General features: G+C 39.1%; 1 protein-coding gene across 1 annotated transcript in view; it reads right to left on the reverse strand.

The window, feature by feature from the left end:
• slc39a7 (solute carrier family 39 member 7) overlaps positions 1-19109 on the reverse strand; it is a 41657-nt gene extending 22548 nt beyond the window's left edge. The window contains exons 1-3 of the mRNA XM_084131062.1: positions 18915-19109; positions 12272-12609; positions 1566-1734 (exon numbers count right to left, since the gene is read on the reverse strand). Coding sequence (XP_083987188.1) covers positions 1566-1734; positions 12272-12604 — 502 coding nt within the window. The 5' untranslated portion in view covers positions 12605-12609; positions 18915-19109. The remainder of the gene's footprint in view (positions 1-1565; positions 1735-12271; positions 12610-18914) is intronic.
• Positions 19110-22095: the final 2986 nt, after the last annotated feature.

The following is a 22095-nucleotide window of genomic DNA, read 5'->3' on the forward strand; positions in this document are numbered from 1 at the left end:
ACGAGTTTATATGTTGTGGCCACGACAAAACTAAGTGAACTGAACATGTCCCCTCCCGGTCACCGTACTAAACTGCAGTTACTTGTTTGTCATGTTTTCAGATCACCCGCGCTTCTTCAGCAGTGTAGAGGGAGCCCACGCGCAGGGTTGCCAGATTGCAAAGATTAAGTAAAACACCGGGAAGAAAACGTGTTCTTTTAACAGAAAAGCTCAAAAGAAACATTTTTCGTCATAGATTTTGTGAACGAAATGAACACTACCAGTATATGCTGGTTAGCTTATACGGGGTAGAACAGAGGTGCGCGCTCATTCATAGGCCGTTTGTCCACTAAAAAGTTTTTAGCCAGCTGAAAACGCTGGGCGCTCTGCTGAAAACATCTAGCTGTGGGCGCTTGAGAGCGTTTTGGCAGCGCAGCATTTTTTTCAGTTGAGACACTTTGCTTGCTATGATACGGAATATCCGCGAAAGTGTTTCACATATATCTCAATTGACACATATTTTGTTTCTGTGTTGATTCTATATTAAAATGTCGATCCAATGTAATGTATTTTCTCTGGCTCTTGTTTTAAATGTTTTTTTTCCCCGTTATTATGCTTGTTGTTGTCATCTGTTGACGTTGTACAAGCAGAATGTTGCGGTTGGTCGGTGTGGTCTTAGTCCCGCCCCTCATCCACTGTGATTGGACGGTTGGGTAAAAAGTGACAGTGATGAGCGCTGCGTTTTACCCAAAGTTGAACATTCTTCAACTCTCGGTGACCTGTAAAGATGCTGAACGCTCAGCGCTTCAGCGTGAAAAAAAAAAAAACGCTCAGCGTAACGCTCATGGTGTTTTAAAAACGCGGCGCTCCCATTGAAAAAATACGCCAGCCGCGTGAAAAAACGCTTTGGTGGACACACGACCTAAATGTTTCATTCTAGTTGTATAGTTAAATACTCAAACTTATTTATGTTAATGCTGTCTTTGTAAGACTGTAGCTTCCATAGAATTCCTACTTTGTTCTCAAAATATTATGACTTCAGTCTAGTATTGCTATGACTTTATTCTCGTAATCTTAGATTTATTTATTTTTACGTTGTGGTTCAGGGCTTATGTCAGGGTTATGACAGCAGTGGGCAGGATGTGGAATAACATTGTTTAAAATAATGGAATAAAATATTTTTTTTATTAACAAATATTTTTAATGTATAATCATTTTTATATCTTTCATCCGATTAATTGAAAAAAATAATTGACAGATTCATATCTCTCTCTCTCATACATACACAAGATATGGAGAAACGCGCTTCATATCTTTCATATTGAGATTCATCTCTCTCTCATACATACACAATCTACAATATTTATACACAATCTTTGCTATCTACAATAGCAAAACTAAGAATGATTTTTAAACACCTCAAAATACACAATCCAATATGCTAATAGATTTATATAGTCTGGTCAGACACAGACAGAACTAAAGCCAAAGGTAATTGTCAGCAGAAAGCATATTCTGTACAGTATGGGAATCAGTGTATGTGACAGGGTGTTATAGTTACATGACCTCAAATTGTGCCAACTCACCCAGCGCATGAGGAATGAGATGAAGGAATGCATCTCCAAGCAAACCACCAGATGCGAAACTCAAGAGCACTTTGAGTAGTTTCTGGTGCTGGTCCGTGTTTGACTGCACTGGAATGAGGAAAAGGATGAGGAAGGGTGCAGCACTGATGAGCAGGGTGGCTCCAATTGCCTAAAACCAGTAAAAATAAAAAGTCTTAAAGCCATGGTTGTTTTCCAAGCTACAGACCCCTGGAGGTTAAAAAGGTACTGCAGAAGCAGGTCTGTAGACTGCTATATAAACAAATGCTTAAGATTGTATTGCAGTCAACTGCATTGACACCATTGTATGAGAACTGAAGTGAGCTGGACGATGACATCACTGTTTTCTGCTGCTGCTGTATAGAACTAAATTAACAACTAATGATATTTACAACCGAAATGGATCAACATTGAATGAACTTAAGCTGGACAATGACACTGTTTTTTTTATAGAGCTGCTGAACAGCCAGAAAAAAACTTTGTTGCATTATTTTCCTGTTATCACTGTTAAACTTCTATAAAACAATCTGTATTGTAAAAAGTGCTAGGCCTATATAAATAAAGGTGACTTGACTATTCAATTTTGGCAAAACAAAAAAACACGTTTACTTTCATAAGCCATCACGTATTTTAGAGCTTGCGCGGTAATGTCTTAAGTGAGAACGAGAAGTTTAAAGCTTACAGGCTTCCGTACATCGTACGCTTGCAGCCTCTTCTGGAATTTCTAACAGTTGGATTCTCTCAAGTCTGCATTCGATTCATCCTCGATATCAAGAAAACATCCAGGTACTTTCATGCGTCCTCTGTGCTTGCATTCTTAAGTATTGTGACTGAACTTCAATAGTTGTTGACGTAAGCTGCATCCCAATTCAGAGGCTGCATCCTTCAAAGGACTCTGACTTTAAAGCCAACTCTTCGAAGGCCACAAAGGTCGGACCGAGCTTTTGTTAAATGGGACGGTCTAGCCTTGTCTCCTAGCAACTCTAACAGCTGCCATTGATGAGCGGCAGTAACATTTGAACTGGACTTTTTATATTCAACTGCCTAAATATTTTAACCTTGGTGCATTTATGTAAACAATAAAGAGCAAAAACTATTTAAAAAAGCATCTAGAAAGATATAAATCAACATTTAAACCACTTTGTAGTGGTACGACTGACACATTGCAGCAACATGCCAGGTGCATTTGTTATGCAGAAGACGGTTCAGTAAACGTACACTCGAATCTACACCATGCATTTCAGTGTCTTTAACAGTTTGGTAGAACATCACACTGGCAACTAGAATAAAAATCTATGTGCAGGAACTGTGACAACATTGACGCTGACAAGCACAAACAGTAAGACGATAACATGGCAATTACCCTGCACTCATTCCCAGCGTTTGATATAGAAAGTGAACCACACTCTGTCGAACTTCACTGGATCAAATGGGTGCAAATATTCAACAACTATGTTACTGCAATGAACATTAGTGGCGAAACGAGACTTGAGGCCCTTCTGCTGCATCTGTCTGGAGAAAAGGTAGACGACATATGACACGCTTGCTGAAGCAGCAGATAAATACGCAGATGTAAAGACTAAGTTTACCAACCATTTTGCACCAAAGAAAAATATGCAATATGAAGTGTATGTATTCAGAAATGCAACACAACAGCCAGGAGAAAATCTAGACACATTCCACACAGGACTTAAAAATGAAAATTCTGTCATCATTTACTCACCCTCAAGTTGTTCCAAACCTGTATAAGTTTCATTGTTCTGTTGAACAAAAAGGAATATATTTTGAAGAATGTTAGTAACCAAACAGATCTTGGTTACAAGATCTGCCTGGTTACAAATAGGGATGCACCGATACCACTTTTTCCAGAATTAACATTAAAACATTGTTTGATTAACATTAAAATACAGCAGCAGGTTTATTAAACTGCTGCCCCTTTAAGACAGAACGCACAGACCCCTTTTGAATATACTGTCTACGTTCACTTGAGATAACCGACTTTGTTTTACTGGGATACTCGCCAAGACGGGCGTTCTCTTACGAGAGGTCTCTCGTACTGCGTAAGTATCTTACGCTAGGGGGAAATCTCTTTTCCCGCGAGATATTGAAGCCAAAAATTATCCTTAATTTTGTAATAATGTAAAACGCGTTGCAGCAGCATGCAGACATAGGCAAGACGGCTCTAGAGCCCGACCGATAAAGGATTTTTAAGGCTGATACCGATACAAATATTTGGTGATTTAAAAATCCGATATTCCGATATATCGGCCGATATATATATTTTTTACAAATCCAGAAACGTGTAACAAAACATGAACAGATTTTCCCTAACATTAGTTATTTGTAGTTATTTAAGAGTCCTCAGCCTTACTAAAATAATATAATGCAGTTTAAAAATAAACTTTTTTTTTTTTAAATTAACTTTGTCACAACAGAACAGAATATATTAAAGTTCTGATAAATATAATGTATATTAAAAATACAAACTTAAGATATGAAACTTAAAGTCCTTTGAACAAAAAAAATCAACTATTATTATTAATATTGACAGTAATAATTTAAAAAAATCAATGATGATGATATTATTATTATCATCATTTGTATTATTATTAAACAAGACAAAGGTCACTCCTAATTCTATCCATCTATTCCATCAAGCTACAACAAACCATTTTCAATCATCATTTGCTGCCTGCCTTCTAAAATCTACGACTTAGTGATGCACTAAATACATTATGTGAGGTAATTAACACATGGTTACCGAGTCGATCGTTCCCTGGGATGTGTTTTCATGAAAATCGAATGTAAAGAGTTTTATCTCTAAAAACAGATTAACGTTAGCTTATAACGCTAGTATATGGGGCACAGAGTAAGTAAAAGTAAATCGCTAGTTAATACCACTAGCAAGGCTCAAAACAGCCTCACACTAACACGGTAGCATAATGAGGGTCCCTACATGCAAACCGAAGCATTGAGAACTTTGTAAGTGTACAGACAGTTTAATAAGAAGATACTTTATAAAGACAGTACATTACGCGTTTACAGGCATCATCTTGGAAAACAGTCTCGACTAATCGAGTCACGAACGCCGTGCTACGTTAGATTTCACAAACGTAATTCCTATTGACCAGCTCACTTAGCACGGCGTTTGTGACTCGATTAGTCGAGACTGTTTTCCAAGATGACGAATGGCTGTAAACATGTAATGTACTGTCTTTATAAAGTATCTTCTTATTAAACTGTCTGTACACTTACAAAGTTCTCAATGCTTCGGTTTGCATGTAGGGACCCTCATTATGCTACCGTGTTAGTGTGAGGCTATTTTGAGCCTTGTTAGTGGTATTAACTAGCGATTTACTTTTACTTACTCTGTATCCCATATACTAGCGTTATAAGATAATCTGTTTTTAGAGATAAAACTCTTTACATTCGATTTTCATGAAAACGCATCCCAGGGAACGATCGACTCGGTAACCATGTGTTAATTACCCCTACAGTAACGCACACTTGGATTTCACACACGTGTAAAAGAAAAGCTAACTTTTATGCACAGGCTATGTTTGATATTTTTTCTCTATGTCTAAATGTTCACTCCTCGCGTGCCCAACTTACGTTTTACAATGCAGGGACTGGAACTACAGATATGCTAGTTATAAATACAGTAATCATTACTTTATTTAGGCCGAATAAGTTCGTTGTGATGTCCAAGCTCATTGATGTTAGCAGTCTTCCTTGTATCCGCTTTTATTTTATTTTTTAAATATTCATTTATCGGCCGTTATAAATGCCGATACCGATACCGTTTGGAAAATGCCTAATATCGGCCGATAATATCGGCCCGCCGATATATCGGTCGGGCTCTAGACGGCTTACGTGCCTATTGGCTGACCTGTGGCAACTGCAGCAGCCTATCGAGAGAGGCCTCTTGTTACGTCAGATCCAATGAGGGCGCTTTGCGCCCACTGCATCACGTCCAGCCGAAACAGGCGTGGCTTAGGCCTATAAATACAGCTCGACAGGCTGATAGAATCTGATTTTTCATCTCTTCAGCAAAGCTCTCGCATCGCTGGATCCTGTGAGGAAGAAGCCGCGCTGTCTGAGAAAGCCTTCTGCGGGACAAGCCTTTGCATCTGAAGCCGCTGGTCGACAACTCGCCGCCTTCAGTCGCCGTTCCTGCTACGCTATCCGGCGTATAATATCCTTTTCTCTGCTAGTGCGTGTTCGCCGCTGCGACACACTCTTCTAAAAGAGTAATTTCCTACGAGGCGTTGTTTCAAATGCCTCGCACACTCCCGCTCTCTCTCTCCCTCTGTTCGAGCCGCGAAAAACTGAGCCGTTCACAGGGGATGCCAGAAGCGGACGGTCACGGGGCTAGCTTTCTCTCTCCCTCTGATTGAGCCGCGCAAACTGCGCCGTTCACAAGGGATGTCAGAAGCGGACGATCACGGGGCTAGTTTTCTTTACGTTACAAGAAAGCTACCCCGCCCTTGCGCCCCATTCACGCGTCACTCACTGGCGAAAGGAGAAAAGAGAGTGTTTTAGTCCCACCGAGGCCGGACCAACCTCCATTTCTCACACATTTCTCAGTCCCCTCTTAAGTTCAGGCGACTGGAAATATCAATATTGCAGCAAACGAGCCTGTTATAATACACGCACGCCTGAAAACAAACGCCGAAGCAAAACATGATGACGCTTTCTCTTCCCGCTCTCTCTCCCTTTGCTCGTGCCGCGCAAACTGCGCCGTTCACAAGGGATGTCGGAAGCGGACGGTCACTGGGCTAGTTTTCTTTACGTTACAAGAAAGCTACCCTGCCCTCGCGCCCCATTCACGTGCGTCGCCGGCGAAAGGAGGAAAGAGAGTGTTTTTAGTCCCGCCGAGGTGTAATTTCTCACACATTTCTCAGTCCCCTCTGAAGTTCAGAGTAATGAAGTTCAACGTAGTAAATGTGCCCATGACCCAGTGCCCACAAACACTACATTCTGCATGTCTCACGGTTTCTGTAAAAACGAAACCAACGCACATTCAGTCTGCCCAGGCAGACGGTATATTCAGTGCAGTAAATATGCCCGCTGTCCCGCACCTACATTTACTCACAGACATGACAAGCCCCACGGGGCTCGCCCCGCCCTCTCCCTCTCGGCAAACCGCCATAGAAGAGTTGAGCGCGGGCAGACTACCCGCTGTGATCAGCGTGCCCCCTGCCTTGAATGTCGCAAGCACGGCGTTTATGTTACAGCACACCGAAGCTCTTCGGTCGCCACGCGACCAGAGCTCACATCTCATTCAACCCCTACACTGTAAAAAAAGAAAAGTTGACTTAACTTAAAATTATAAGGCAACTTGCTGCAACGATTTTTTGAGTTGACTCAACTAATAGAGTTTACTCAACTGGAGATGTTTTAGTTGAGTCAACTCAACTACAGAGATGTTTTAGTTGAGTCAACTCAAAAAATCTGTGCAGCAAGTTGCCTTATAATTTTAAGTTAAGTCAACTTTTCTTTTTTTACAGTGTGGCCATTCGTGCAGATGCATGGGCAGAGCTTCCCGGGGTTTCAGAGTGGGTGCTGAACATTGTAAAGAGAGGCTATTCACTACAGTTCAGTCGACGCCCCCGCCGTTGTGCGGTGCGCGTCGAAACTACGGTGAAGAAAGTAGCAGCACACCTACTTCGAGCTGAAATAACGAAACTGTTGAGCAAAGGGGCCATAGAGCCTTTATCTCAAGCTCAGAGCGAAGGGGGGCTGTACAGCAGATATTTTCTGGTACCGAAAAAAGACGGGGGTCTCAGACCCATACTAGATCTAAGACAGCTGAACAAAGCGCTTGCAAAACGCTGGTTCAGAATGCTTACAACCAGAAAAATCCTCACGCAAATTCGCCAAGGGGACTGGTTTATGTCAATAGATCTGAAGGATGCGTATTTCCAGATAAAAATAGCGTCAAATCACAGGCGATTTTTGAGATTCGCCTTCGAGGGCCAGGCATATCAGTCCACAGTCCGCCGTTCGGCTTGTCCCTGGCACCCCGTACATTTACGATGTGCATGGACGCGGCGCTCGCACCCCTGAAACTCCGGGGCATGCGAGTGTTGAACTACTTGGACGATTGGCTGACTCTAGCTCAATCACACTCAGAGCTCATAGAGCACAGGACCATTTTACTCGAACACCTCGAGAATCTGGGTCTCAGAGTCAATTGGGCGAAGTGTTCACTGTCTCCCAGTCAGAGAATATCTTTTCTGGGCACAGAACTGGACTCGCTGTCTATGACAGCGCAACTATCGCCACAGCGCGCACTGAATATTCAGCGCATGACGAAATCCTTCCGCTGCGGCGCTATTGTCCCGCTCAGACAATTTCAGAGAACGCTGGGTCTCATGGCCTCAGCATCGTCAGTACTTCAGCTGGGTCTGCTTCGCATGCGCCCACTGCAGTTCTGGCTAAAAGCGTGAGTACCGCGCCGAGCGTGGACCTCCGGTCTGTTTCGTCTCAAGGTCGATCAGAAATGCGTCTCAGCTCTGAATCCTTGGAAAGCAAACGACTGGTACCAATCAGGTGTAAGCCTGGGGACTTCCTCAAGTGTGAAGGGGGCAGACCGTTCTTCGGCCAGTGGTCAGAACGGGAGAAGCTTCTGCATATAAACTGCCTGGAAATGTTGGCGGTAGACAACGCGCTGACGCGTTTTTGTCCCCAGATAAGAGGACACCACGTCTTGGTACGCTCGGACAACATGTCAGTGGTGGCTTATATAAATCGCCAGGGAGGTATCAGGTCCCGAAACCTTTACAGGCTGACGGAACGCCTCCTGGTATGGGCTCAGCACAATCTGCCCTCGCTGAGAGCAGCGCACGTGCCAGGCCTTCTGAATATAGGACCAGACAGGCTGTCCAGGAACAATGTTCTGACAGGAGAATGGTCTCTACACCCGCAGACAGTCCAACTGCTGTGGGAGACATTCGGCAGAGCGAAGGTAGACCTGTTTGCGTCTCAAGAAAATGCTCACTGTCCGGAGTTTTTTTCCAAGAGCAGGGATGCGCTGGCCCATGTCTGGCCCCGCTGCCCACTCTATGCTCCCCCTAGGCATGGCCTCGTCGTGGGCCTGGTCCAGTGGGATTGCCTTGCAAGATATATGTATGGCGGCAGGCTGTTTTGGCGGGACGCCTGTTTTGGCGGGACGTGACGCAGTGGGCGCAAAGCGCCCTCATTGGATCTGACGTCACGAGAGGCCTCTCTCGATAGGCTGCTACAGTTGCCACAGGTCAGCCAATAGGCACGCGAGCCGTCTTGCCTATGTCTGCATGCTGCCGCAACGCGTTTTACATTATTACAAAATTAAGGATAATTTTTGGCTTCAATATCTCGCAGAAAATAGATTTTCCCCCAGCGTAAGATACTTACGCAGTACTCGTTCCCTCTTCTAGAGAGAACCGAGGTTACGTTAGTAACCAAGTACATTTTTACATAAACTTGTGTGAATTCGATCGTACAAGCGCAAGACGTGAAAGACAATTCAATTCAGTATTCGCTCGCTGTCTATCAAGACGTTGGTTTTCGGAGCGGTCACTTTGGATGTTTCGTTCATGGAAATTCTTGACCTGCAAACGTCCTGTAATAATGTAGGGAACCACCCATTATACATAAATCAGGTAACAGTTCAACAGTTCTCCCTCTCGTCAGTTAACGTTAATAAGCTACATGCCTCGTTTTACTTTCTTTGCCATTGACATCCGACTGAACTACAAACTTTCCACTGACGTCTGTGAAAAAGGGATGCGCTTGCCCAGCTTGCACCAAGCAGCGCCGCTGCGCGTTTTTCTCTTATCAGCTCGCCCACTTGTCCACCGCGGCACCGTTGTTTATCTTTTTTATAGTAATAAAAAAACATTTAATTCAGTTAGATAACAGAAATAAACGTGTCTGCTCAATTCAGTGTGAACAAGAGTAACAACAGCACAGATCAGCAGCAGGAGTCAGAATTCACCTCACTTTACACCCATTTCGCCTAACTGACAAGACGATGTCGGAAGATTTGGTTTCAAAGCAAAGTGGAAAGTGGCCTCTTTAAGCGAGTTTGTCATAGTACTGTTTTTTAATTTTTTTATTAAGAATAATAATGAACCCACTATAGCTGCACGATTCAGGCTAAAATGAGAATCACGATTTTTTTGCTTGGAATAAAGCTTTATTATTTTAAAGATCTACAAATTCTGAACGTTATGTTACCAAACAAGATAGAAACAAAATAAGACATAATACTCTTGCTTCAGTCAAATAAATTAAATAAATGCAGTGAACAAAAAGAATGTAATATTTAAATAAATAAAAAATGACAATTAAACATTGACAACATTCAAAGGTATTATGCCAGGCTAGACCTATTAAATATTCTTAGCAAGAAACACTAGCCTATCAACATTTTTGGGTATGGTGTTGCGTTGAATAGCGTTGCTTTCATAGACGTTTGTTTCGTCTGGCTGCTGGTACTTTGTGATTGAGCAGTTTCATTTTAACCATCTCATACTGTAGTTTAAGTTTTTAATTGAGAAGTTTTATAATAGCTTTGCTTTTCATTTATTACTTAAAGCTCACTTGAAGTTTTTCGATAGCTACTACATTAAAAACTACTACTAGCCTAACTGATAAAGTTCACATATTATTTAAAACAAGTGAACAGTCAGTAATAAAATAAGAACAAATACAAAAAATACAAAAAACAAGCAGAGGTACAGAAATTAATAATTAAGCCTAAATGTAAAATAACACCTTGTTCACTGTATAAATTATATATAGTTTAATCTTCGTTAAAGCTGTATTTTATTGTTTTATTTATATCAATGACACAGAAAACAGAATATATATATATATATATATATATATATATATATATATATATATATATATATATATATATATATATATATATATATATATTTTTTTATTTTTTTTTTTTTTTTTGTATTATTAAGTGTGTGCTTTCAGACTGCACGGACCGAAAAAAAACTGACAAACATCCGTTCCTTTCTCAGCTGTTCACATATGACATAAACGAGAGAATACTTGTCGAGATGGTCATTTAGACAATTTGGTGTTTGTGTGTCCATTCAAGGGTAAGGAAACGCGAAAGAGGAATCAATTCTGCATTCGAGCGCTGTCACCCCTCCGCCTCCCTCTCCCTCTCTCCTTCGAGTGTGTGTGGCTGGGGGCTGTCCGCACAGATAACGCGGCTCTTTGTATAACTCTTCTATCGGCTCTTCTTCCGCGATTAAAATTGTTTGAATGTGGAAATTGGCAAGACAATACACGTCCTAGTGCGATCCGTTCCACTTCTAGCGCGTTTTATCTCGTTGAATATCATTGGCAGAATCGTAGAAATGCAGGATTAAGATTGCGTGGGGGGTTGAATCAAGATCGCAATCTTTTAACAATTAATCGTGCAGCTCTAGAACCCACCAATCAAGCAACTGCCACCCCCGAATTGGCGCTAATTCAAAAGTGAAAGTAAAGAATTAACTATAAGGTTGCAAAAGATTTATAAGTACTTTATTACTGTATGCTAGGGCTGCACGATTAATCGTATTTTAATCGCGATAACGATATCTGCCTCTCTCGATTAATTTAAAAAAATCGTCGCGATATTTGCCCGCTTGTTTTTTATCCTGAAAACGCTTTTTTATTAGACATTTGCATTATCTTGCATTGTAAACAAGTCCCCACTAGCACTGATGTTTGTGGTTGCCAGATCTGAATAGCTTAAATCTCCCAAATTACCCAAACAGAGCTTTTCTCTTACATTTTATGCCCCGTGTTTTACTTAATCTGTGCAATCTGGCAACCCTGCACGCGCGCTCTCTACACTGCGGAAAAAGCACTGATCTCCACAGCGATATTCTGTTTGCATGAAATTGTTATACAGTCAGTCTGTTTCTTCACAAGCCACTTGTGCCGTTTGTGTGACTAAATCTGTTTCTAAATGAGTTTCGCTGTTCTATTTTTTGAAGTTTTCATGATGTGAATCAGTTGAAAACGACAGCCACTGACCGTTTTCAGTGTGTATCAACAAGTAGACTATTTTTCTTTGCAGTACGAATTTGCTGAGCGATCTGGATCTGTAGCCTGCTTTGTCTCATTTTCAACCGAAATGTGTCGCTTTAAGATCTAATGTGAAGACGCATCACAAAGCGCTCAACGTTAAATCATGCCATTTGTATTGACTTTCTGTCTGAGGAAGTTGTAGTTGGTTAAATGAAGTCTGATGGTTTGAAATTAACACCCGCCAAATGCGGCTAAAAATTTACTTTGGCGGGTATCGCTGTCAAATCACTGGCCAATTTGGCATGTTATTATGTTTACTGACTTTGCTGGGGAAATTCGTGTAAACCAAATCTGCGCGGATTTTGCGCAAATACTCGTGCAAAAGCATTAACTGTCTCTTCTCTTTCTCTGTAGTTTCTCAAATGAGAATAATCGTGATTAATTATCGCGATTATAATTTTGAGCAAAATAATCGGGATTATCATTTTAACCATTATCGTGCAGCCCTACTGTATGCTCAAATGTTCATTCATTTAACAAAATACATTTGATCCCAAAAGACATATCCCTGACATATTGTAACAACTGATAAGATACAATAACCCTAGTGGCATCATATGAATCTATTAGTATACTAATCTATCATCATGTTTTACCTGCATCCATAGCTCCACCATGTTCCGTCTCCCTGCTTCTACATGGCTTTTCAATCGCTCAGCTCCATGATCATGTGTGTGCCCGTGGTCGTGTGCGTGCCCGTGGTCGTGCGTGTGTCCGTGATCATGGTGCTCCTCTTTGTCATGGGGCAGGTTAGCTTCAGCACTCCATTTGCTTGCCCCATGATGCATCTTCCCCCCACCATGTGAGTGACCGTGGCAACCCCCGTCACCATGGGAGTGTCCATGATGATGGTGGGAGTGAGCGAGTATCTGCTGGGACATTAAGATCCCAGCAGTGAATAGCAACAGAGATTTGCTGAAGGTCCACATTCCTCCTGAAAAGAAAGGAAACATTGTTTTTAAACTCACACAAACATATTCTGAATCATCAGTGCCATAATATGAGTGGATTCAGTATCTGGTTAGTTGATGCATGACATGTCTATGCATAGGGCTGGGTATCGTTCAAAAAATTACCAATACAGATACCAATACCTTGATTTCGATACCGGTTCCAAACGATACTTTTTTCGATACCAATTTTATGAAATCCATTTTAACAAGATTACATAACACATTACCTCAGAAAAACTTTGGTTTTATTTTTTCAGTTTGACTCATGCTCCTTAGCCAGTGCACAAAGGAACACATTTTTTTTTTATAAAGAGCTCATGCTCACCAAAGCTGAATTTGTTTGATCAAACATACAGTAAAACTTGTAACATTGTGAAATAGTATTACAATTTAAAATCTCTGAATATATTTCAAAATGTAATTTATTCCTGTGATGTCAAAGTTGAATTTTCAAAATCATTACTTCAGTGTCACATGATCCTTCAGAAATATGAAAACAGTTTGCTGCTTAATATTTTGGAAACTATGATACATTTTTTCATGATTCTTTGATGAATAAAAATTGCAAAAGAACAGCATTTATTTGAAATCTTTTGTAACATTACACGTTTTAAGGTCATTTTTGATCACTTTAATGCATCCTTACTGAAAAAACATTCTGACCAACCAACACATTTTTGAACAGCAGTGTACATTAGTAGGTCATTATTGCAATATAAACACTGTCAGAGCGCCATACGCCATCATTGATATCGCAATATGACACTTTTTTTATCATGTAAAAATTTATACCGGTATTATCGTGGACGGTATGATATGGCACACCCCTACCCCTGGTTCCCTCAAGATTTTCCTATGATGTTTTATAGTGGGGTGGGGGTGATGTGCTATTCAATTTATGAGTAAAATAAAGCCTGTGGTAAACATAACTTGACGATACTCAAATTAAATTAGGCTGGGTTTACACTGCAAGTCTTGATGCACAGATCTGGGGCCGTATTCACAAAACATCTTAAGGCTAAAAGTAGCTCCTAACTTGCCGATTTAGGATAAACTCTTAAAAATATAGATAACATAAAAATATAAAAATTTTAGGACTGAACATTTTTAGAATCTGTGAACATTTTTTTTAGAATCTGTGAAAAGTTAGGAGTAGATAATAGGCAATAGAGCCTTGGGTGCTGATACTTTTCTTCATAAGTGCAATAAATATTCTGATTTATAGATTTTTATCTGTGATGACATAAAGGTTAATTTATGTACAGGCAAAATGCATTGAATGATGGAGAAAAAGACGAGTCAAGTTGAAAATAATGTTGTATCATCAGCTCTGATAGACTTGTGGGCAGCTCAAGTCACCCGAGTTCCGGCTCGTGGACCTTTCCCGATCCTGTCCCCTCCGTCGACGTGGAGGACCATTAAAAAATTAAACATGCTAGTCTTTATGTCATGATGTCGTGAAGCAACGCAGACGCGACGTAGGTTGTCGCCCACTATGACACACTATACGAGATGAAACGATCGAATCTTGCGTCCCGACGCCCGTTGTCGTTTGCGAATCCCCACGACACCCTACGTCAAACGGATCGTGCCAAAATCGGGCTAAAATCGTGTCATCTGAACCAGGCATAAGAGGCTGACAATTAGCTGAACATTTACTTGTTTAATAGTGACACTTAGTCTTCATTTCTGAATCTATTAGAGTAAAAAAAAGAAATATCCGATTTTTTTTTTGTGCCAATGAAAACGCAGCCTTACTTCTGGATTTTGTAGGCCAAAATCGCGGAAGCAAGTTAGCACTAGCAGTTCCGGTTCCATCGTCCCCAAGTCAATGGGTTTTTTGAATGGGATTTTGGTTAGGCTAAATGGATGAAATAAGGTCTGTGGTGAATACAAGCTCAAGTGAAGACACTTTCATGTTTTATTCTACGACATAAAATACATCAGTATTACCCCACTCGTGATTTTTTTAAAGCTGTTATGTGTCTTGAAAAGGCTGTTGCTAACAAGTGGCTGAATGGGACTACAGAGGCAGTCAGAAAAATTAAACGTCATCACGTTGAAAAGACAATAAATTCTGACTTGCCCTAGACTTGGAGAAAGTTATTTGCCAACCAACACTTCACATCAGCCAAACAGTTATACAAAGACTCAAGAGAAGATTGCTCACCATGTTTTATAGGGAAATAAATTTGAGAATCATCAGCATATAGATGGTAATACCATGCTTATCAAAAATCTTTCCTAATGGAACCAAATAAAGGGAAAATAAAAAGTCCCAAAATCGAGCCCTGAGGAACACCACACGTTAGTGGCACTACAAATGGTTCTACCCTTAAGATATGAGGAAGACCAATCCAAGGCTAGACCCTGGATACCAACTTGGTCTTTAAGACGATCAATGAGAATTTCATAATCGACCACATCGAAAGCAGCACTGAGATCTAATAGTAGAAGAACAACAGGACTACCAGAATCTACACCTAATAAAATATCATTTGAGACCCTGAATAGAGCAGACTCTGTACTATGACCAACTCTGAAGACTGATTGAAATCTGTCAAGAATATTATTACTAACTAAAAAAATCATTCAGTTGTGCAAACACAATCTTCTCTAATATTTTTGAAATAAAAGACAATTTTGAGATTGGACTGAAATTATTCATGTCAGAGGAATCAAGATTTGCTTTCTTAAGAAGGGGTTGAATGATAGCATGTTTGAAGCTACTTGGAACAATACCTGTAGACAATCAACTATTGACAAATAGATAGCACACTTGGACCAACTGAGTCCACAATCTCTTTAAATAAAGCAGATGGGATAACATCACATGAAGAACAAGTAGGCCTAGGCTTCACATGTGCAACTAGGCTATGTCTTTAAGTTGTGACAGAGACACAGGAACAAAACAGGACAATTGTTTCAAAGGAGCAACAAAGGTAACAGGATCATTACTAACAGATAAAATCCGAGAACGAATTCCAACAATCTTACCAGTCAATTCTTTTTAAAAAACTTTTCACATTTGTCCACGGAAAAAGAAATTGAGGGAAGGATAGCAGGTTGAAGTACTATATTAATTAGGGATGCACGATATATCGACCACATATCGATATCGGCCGATAAATGATAATTTTTTATGTTATCATTATCGATCAGATAAGAAAATTAGGCCGATATATCAAAGCCGATAGATAATTATTTAGCCTAGGCCTACTTCATTTGAGAGATGCGCGCTGTTCGCCTGTGTGTCTATATTACAGATATAAGTCTTAATATTAATTTTATGTAATATAAATATCTGATTAATCTCACATAGGATGCGTTTCGTTGAGTTAAAAAACCCACTAGAAAAGTTCTTCAGTTTCCCGGTGCTCATTCTCTTCAGGTTCGGAGCGCACGATTAAACAGTAATGCAAAACATTAAAAGCTATAATTGGGATTGCATATACATATAATTATTTTTGTAATGAAATAGTTCATTAACCTTCTAGCAAAGCGGTCAGTTTACAGGTGTTCATTCTCTTCAGCTTCAGCGCACGCAGCTCAAACCGCAATGATGTAATTTGAAACAGTAGCCTAATATTAAAGATGTTTACTATTATTGTAATTTCAAAAACATTGATGCGTTATAATAACTAGCACTTTTTTGTTCTCGCATTATTTTCATCAACAATATGGTTTGATTAAAATTATTTCCTTATTGTCCGTGCGCACATGCATTTTGTTTCTTTATATGCAGACGAATGTTATCCAATGACTTGTTTGCATTATTTAGGTAGGCTATTGTATTTTAATTGTTTTGTTTTTTGTTTTTTTGTTTTTTTAGGCAATAGATTTTTTGGTAACACTTTACAATAAGGTCTCATTTATTAACTAACATGAACTTAACAGAGAGCAATAGCCTTTGTTAATGTTAGTTAATAAAAAGGGGAAAAAGTCGGCACATGGTGCACCATGGCTCCAAAAATATGGCTCCAAAAATGTGAAAAATGTAATGACAGACTCACACCTTTTTATCAATTTCCTTGTTGATCACCCAATTTGAGCAACATATTGCTTTGCTGTGGATGTGCGTGCTTTGGATATGAGTTTAATGTTAGTTAATAATGTTAAGTGTTTGGGCCATGCCTTTTAAAGGAACACTCCACCGTTTTTTGAAATAGGGCTTATTCACCGTCTTTCCTACATTTAGATAGGTGGGCAAACGCATTTTTGTCTCAGTGCATGCATTGTTTTAGTTTGGCAGCGCCGCCGATAGCTTAGCTTAGCATAATGAATGGAATCCTTTGTTGCCAGCTAGCATGTCATGAGTAAAAGTGATAAAAAAATATCACTTGTGGCCTGCGTATTCACAACGAGTACAAATAGCAATGCAGATTAAGACTAGGCGATTTCCTAGGCAGATATTGACTTGGGACTATATTGGGGGGAAGCACAGGCGAAGCACTGCTACTTGGGCGCAGAGATATCACACAACACCTGAAATCCCCCAACTTCCGTCAACATACCAGCGTGAATAGTAGCCGGCTATTTTTCCTACAGTAGACATAGTGAATGGCGATTAACATGGCGGATTTTGTGAGAGACGAGGAGGGTGACTTCTCAGACAGTCAAGAGCCAGAACCATACCTCTATGAACCAGAGTTTTCAGAAGAGGAGCTGCGTGCTTTGGAAATAGAACGACAGGAGGAGGAGGTTGCGATCGCTCAACAGCCTGAGGACGTGAGGATGAGAGTCAACACGAACTGGTGGTGAGTGTGATATCTCTGCGCCCAAGTAGTAGTGCTTCGCCTGTGCTTCCCCCCAGTATAGTGCCAAGTCAATATCTGCCTAGGAAATCGCCTAGTCTTAATCTGCATTGCTATTTGTACTCGTTGTGAATACGCAGGCCACAAGAAGTAATTTGTTTTTTATTTATTTATTTTTTAATCACTTTTACATTGTCATTTTTTATTCTTTTACTCATGACATGCTATTCCTTTCTTTACTCATGACATGCTATATTTAGTCTTTTACCTCATGACATGCTAGCTGGCAACAAAGGATTCCATTCATTATGTTAAGCTAAGCTAGCGGTGGTGCTTCCCAACTAAAACAATGCATGCACTGAGACAAAAATGCGTTTGCCCACCTATCTAAATGTAGGAAAGACGGTGAATAAGCCCTATTTCAAAAAAACGGTGGAGTGTTCCTTTAATGGTGAACATTTTGTTTTTGTATTCAGGCTATCAAAGTATATACAAATTTGAAATGCTTTAAATGCTTTCAAATGTAAAGAATTATCGGTTATCAGTATCGGCCACAATTTTCATATCGGTGCATCCCTAATATTAGTAGAGAAAACAGCTTAATTATGCTCATAATTGTGATCTTATAAACTTTTCTAACTCAAACATTCTGGGAAAATGTTTTTAGATAAAAACTGAAAGAGTTGTCGGAAGCTTGGCGATGGGTGACGTTAAATTCGTGGGACCGTGGAATAGGCCTAGTTCCTTTATAGCCAACCTTTAGCTTTTTACTTCTGACGACTGCATTTAGGCTTCAGAATTCATAAAAATTGTGTTCGTCTCTGATAATTAAATTACCTTGATGGACAAGTGCAAGTATCAAACTTTTGTTGATCACAGAGGTTGTTTTTAGCAATAATCCAAAAGGAACCAGTGTGATGCTAACTGCCGATTGGCCTACAAAGTGACGTCATAACTGACATATCAGAATAACATTCTCCTCCAAAGTGGACCTGACAGGAAGATCACACACATTTATAAGAAAAACAATGACATTTCAAGAGGGCAGTTATTATAAGATGATACTTATTAAATAGCAATGCCCATCCAAATAAATATTTTCATACTCAAGCATAACGAGGAAAACATGACTATGACTTACTAAAAGTGATTTATCTTAAAACCGTGGGAAATCTGGAGTCAACAGACAGAAAATTACTTAACCAAGCCAAACAATCTTAAAATAAATATTCAGAGTAACGTTACACTTGTTTTTCAGTAACGTTAACCACGCTAAAGAGATAATGGTGTTAAATAAAAAGCATCTGTTGTTGATGGATCGGCTCCAGTCAAATATTAACGTTAGAGATAGATAAATCAAGATCCAGGTCTTATCACTATGATCCTGTGTATTTAAAAAAAAGATTATCACTTATCTGCAGTATCAACAAACAACAAATAAATCTACCTATAGAGTGAACAGACCAGTGATCAGTATAGTAAACACACGACACGATCAGTCTCACAAAGTGCAATGATCATCGTGTAAATACCTGCTGCTGATGAAAACGCCTTGTAGACCGCGCACTGTATCACAATCAACAGTCTACCAGCCGTGCACGCGTCTAGTAATACTATAATTTGCAAAGACTTCGATTATTTTCACTGTCGGTGGAGTAGAGACCATGAGATGCTACCACTGCTCACACTCAAACCGACGTGGCATATTGTCAACGCAGTAAAGTGCCGCGAGACTTTAGAGTTGTGTGTTCAAAAAGACATGAAACAATGAAATAACGCGATATTACAGCCACGCGTCAAGCCGGATCATAGAGCCGGATGCGAATGGTGTATGTTAAATACTGAACCATTTTAAAAACTATGTATCACTTGTATTATTTTAAAGGTATCTTTTTGTAGTTGTACACGAGGAGAGGGGTGAATCAGAGAAAGATGATTATATTCTAAGGAAATTACTGCAATATTTGGGCGGCAAATGTTGTTCACTGCTGTTTCCTGCAACGAGACATAGTTATTACTCCACCAGGGGGCGCGCGGGGACTTTCAGGTGCATTAAACGAAATTCAAATTGTGGGACCTTTTGTTCCTTTGGAGGAATTTGCAATCTAATAACAAGTACTAATTCAAATAATATTATACAGTTTTTTTTCCCCAGCAGTAAAGATTTTGTCTATAAAATAACTGTCCACTTATCATAATTGATTGTTTTTCTTACAACTTAGCCAGTAAAATCTCAATAACAACTTCATAATTCATCTTGAATTCAATATATATATGAATGAAAGCCCAGAAATGCAAGCCCATGTAAAGAAGTTTTACATTGTGCTGTGTATGAAAGTTCAAGTTTGATGAATTCTGACCTGTGAATTCACATGATGAGAAAATGTGTAACCAATAGATGATAAATGTAACTTTACAGAGTGTATTGAAAGGATGTGCTGAAAATTAATCAAGTTATGACAGCTACCTATGGAGGCAGTTTAGTCTCAAATATAAATCACGCAAAAAACATGATTCACAAATGCGTAGACAATTTCACATGCATGAAACCTAATTCACGTACACACAAAAAAAATCCACGTGCATGAAAAAAATATATATTCACAAAAAGCAATTCACATGCGCAAAATAAAATTATATACTCATAAAATACATTTCACAAATGCAAAACACAATTCGTAGATATACAATTGTGCACAAAAACCTTTGAATGTTTAAAATGTACGAGTGTATCCATGCATTTGAATGTGCAAATCGTCATTCACGTACGAATTGCCTTAGATATGTGTGTGTGTGTGTGTGTGTGTGTTTTTGAGACTTTCCTGGCAGCATAACACTCGTAACACAGAGAAGTCGTACTCTTTAGCCAATCAGATTTAAGCTTATCAATCGACCAATCAGTATCACGTGAGGGCGGGCCAACCTGCATGTTACGTCATCAGCTTTCGACCAGTTCATGGCTGAGCAGAGGTAAGTGCAGTTAATCGTTCATTTCTGTGTTTAGAAGTTAGAGATCAGTTGAAGCAATAGTTTATTAACTGCTGTTTAGTCCACATGTGAATATAAACATTTATTTTTAGTATTGATGGATGTTCATGTCCTGTCCACCACACATTCAACTGATGATAATGTATGTAATGACGTGCATATATAGGAGACATGTTTTGATCTGCATATATTATGTAGTTTTATTGTTTCAGATTTCCAAGACAGATGATGTATGAAGTTGCAGACAACCAGTACTGTGATCTTACCATTTCTACTGTAATTCTTTGAAAACAGTCATGTTGCAAGCCATCCATTTTGAGTTGTTTCAACAAGTGGTTGAAAGTGATGCATTGTTACTGTATTAATTTGTCTCCTGCGGACTATATGTACACGCTTTAGGAATAAAGCCTTGCTATGCATGCATTATTAAATGTTCTTGTAAGAATTAAAAGATTCAGACATAGTTCAATCTGATGTACACGTTTTATTAATTTGAAAGTTTCCAAATCCTTTGGGAATAAAATATATAAAATGACTTGATCATGATTAATGTTCCTGTTACATATGAAGATCATGAACTGACAGTCTAAACTGTGAAGCACAATATTCAGTACAGAGAAATATACGTCTCTTCAGGAGTTGTGAGATCCAGTCAGAGTGTACTTTGCTTTTAAAGTATATAAATATAAGTGCAATACATCAAGTGAAAAGTTAAAAAATGAATTGTGTTCAGTCCGGTCATCAGTAGACCTCTCTGTTAGGACATACAAGATTTTGTCCTGATATTTAAAGTACTAAAACCCTATAGTACAAGAGGTGCAGACAGAGGATGTGGGAAATTAAGTGATGGTATTTGAATAGAGTTTACTGAGTAATCTTAGTCGCATAATCTTAATTGCCTCTCTATGATAAGTACCTTTGTCTTATCATCATAAAATCAGATTTGCCTATTTTACTAGGCAAAGTAAAATTAATGCTTCACAATATTGTCCTGTGAGACCTTAAGATGACAATAAAAAGCCTTATTTAAAAACCTTGACATTACAATACAGCATAAGGAAATGCATGTTGAATATATTGGTAACACTCTACAATAAGGTACAATAACTAAGTTAACATTAGTTCATGTATTAAATAACCATGAGCAATACATTTGTTGCTGTGTTTGTTAATCTTTGTTAACGTTAGTTAAAGATACAGCTGTTCATTGTTAGTTTACAGTGCATTTACTAATGTTAACAAGATTTTAATGAAGTATTAGTAAATGTTAACATTAACAAAAAATAATAAAGGCTGTTCATGTTAACTAATGAAACGTTTTAATAAAGTGTTACCAATTAAGACATAAATACAAAAAAAAAAGTATAAAAGAGAATAAAGAAACAACATGAATTAAGATGTTCGTGACTGCTATCCAGATGTCACACCAAAGGTGAGTAATCCTGAAAAATGCAGGCAAACAAGTGTTAATAATAATTTAACATCATACACAAATGGCAAAAAACACTGGCTGCTCATTAAAATAGGTCTATTCACTATTTAAAGAACAATCTCGATGGGTATTGACCACAGATGATTGTTTTGCAATCATTAGCGTGATTGTAGCTGTGAGAGCTGTCTGTACCTTCAGCTAAAATACAACAAAACAAGCATCATTCTTCTTCATTTTTGACACGATATGGGACATCTGATTACAACAACACTTGCTTACATCAGTTAATAGTT

The sequence above is a fragment of the Abramis brama genome, assembly GCF_963993115.1.
Source record: "Abramis brama genome assembly, chromosome: 12".
Classification (NCBI taxonomy): Eukaryota; Metazoa; Chordata; class Actinopteri; order Cypriniformes; family Leuciscidae; genus Abramis; species Abramis brama.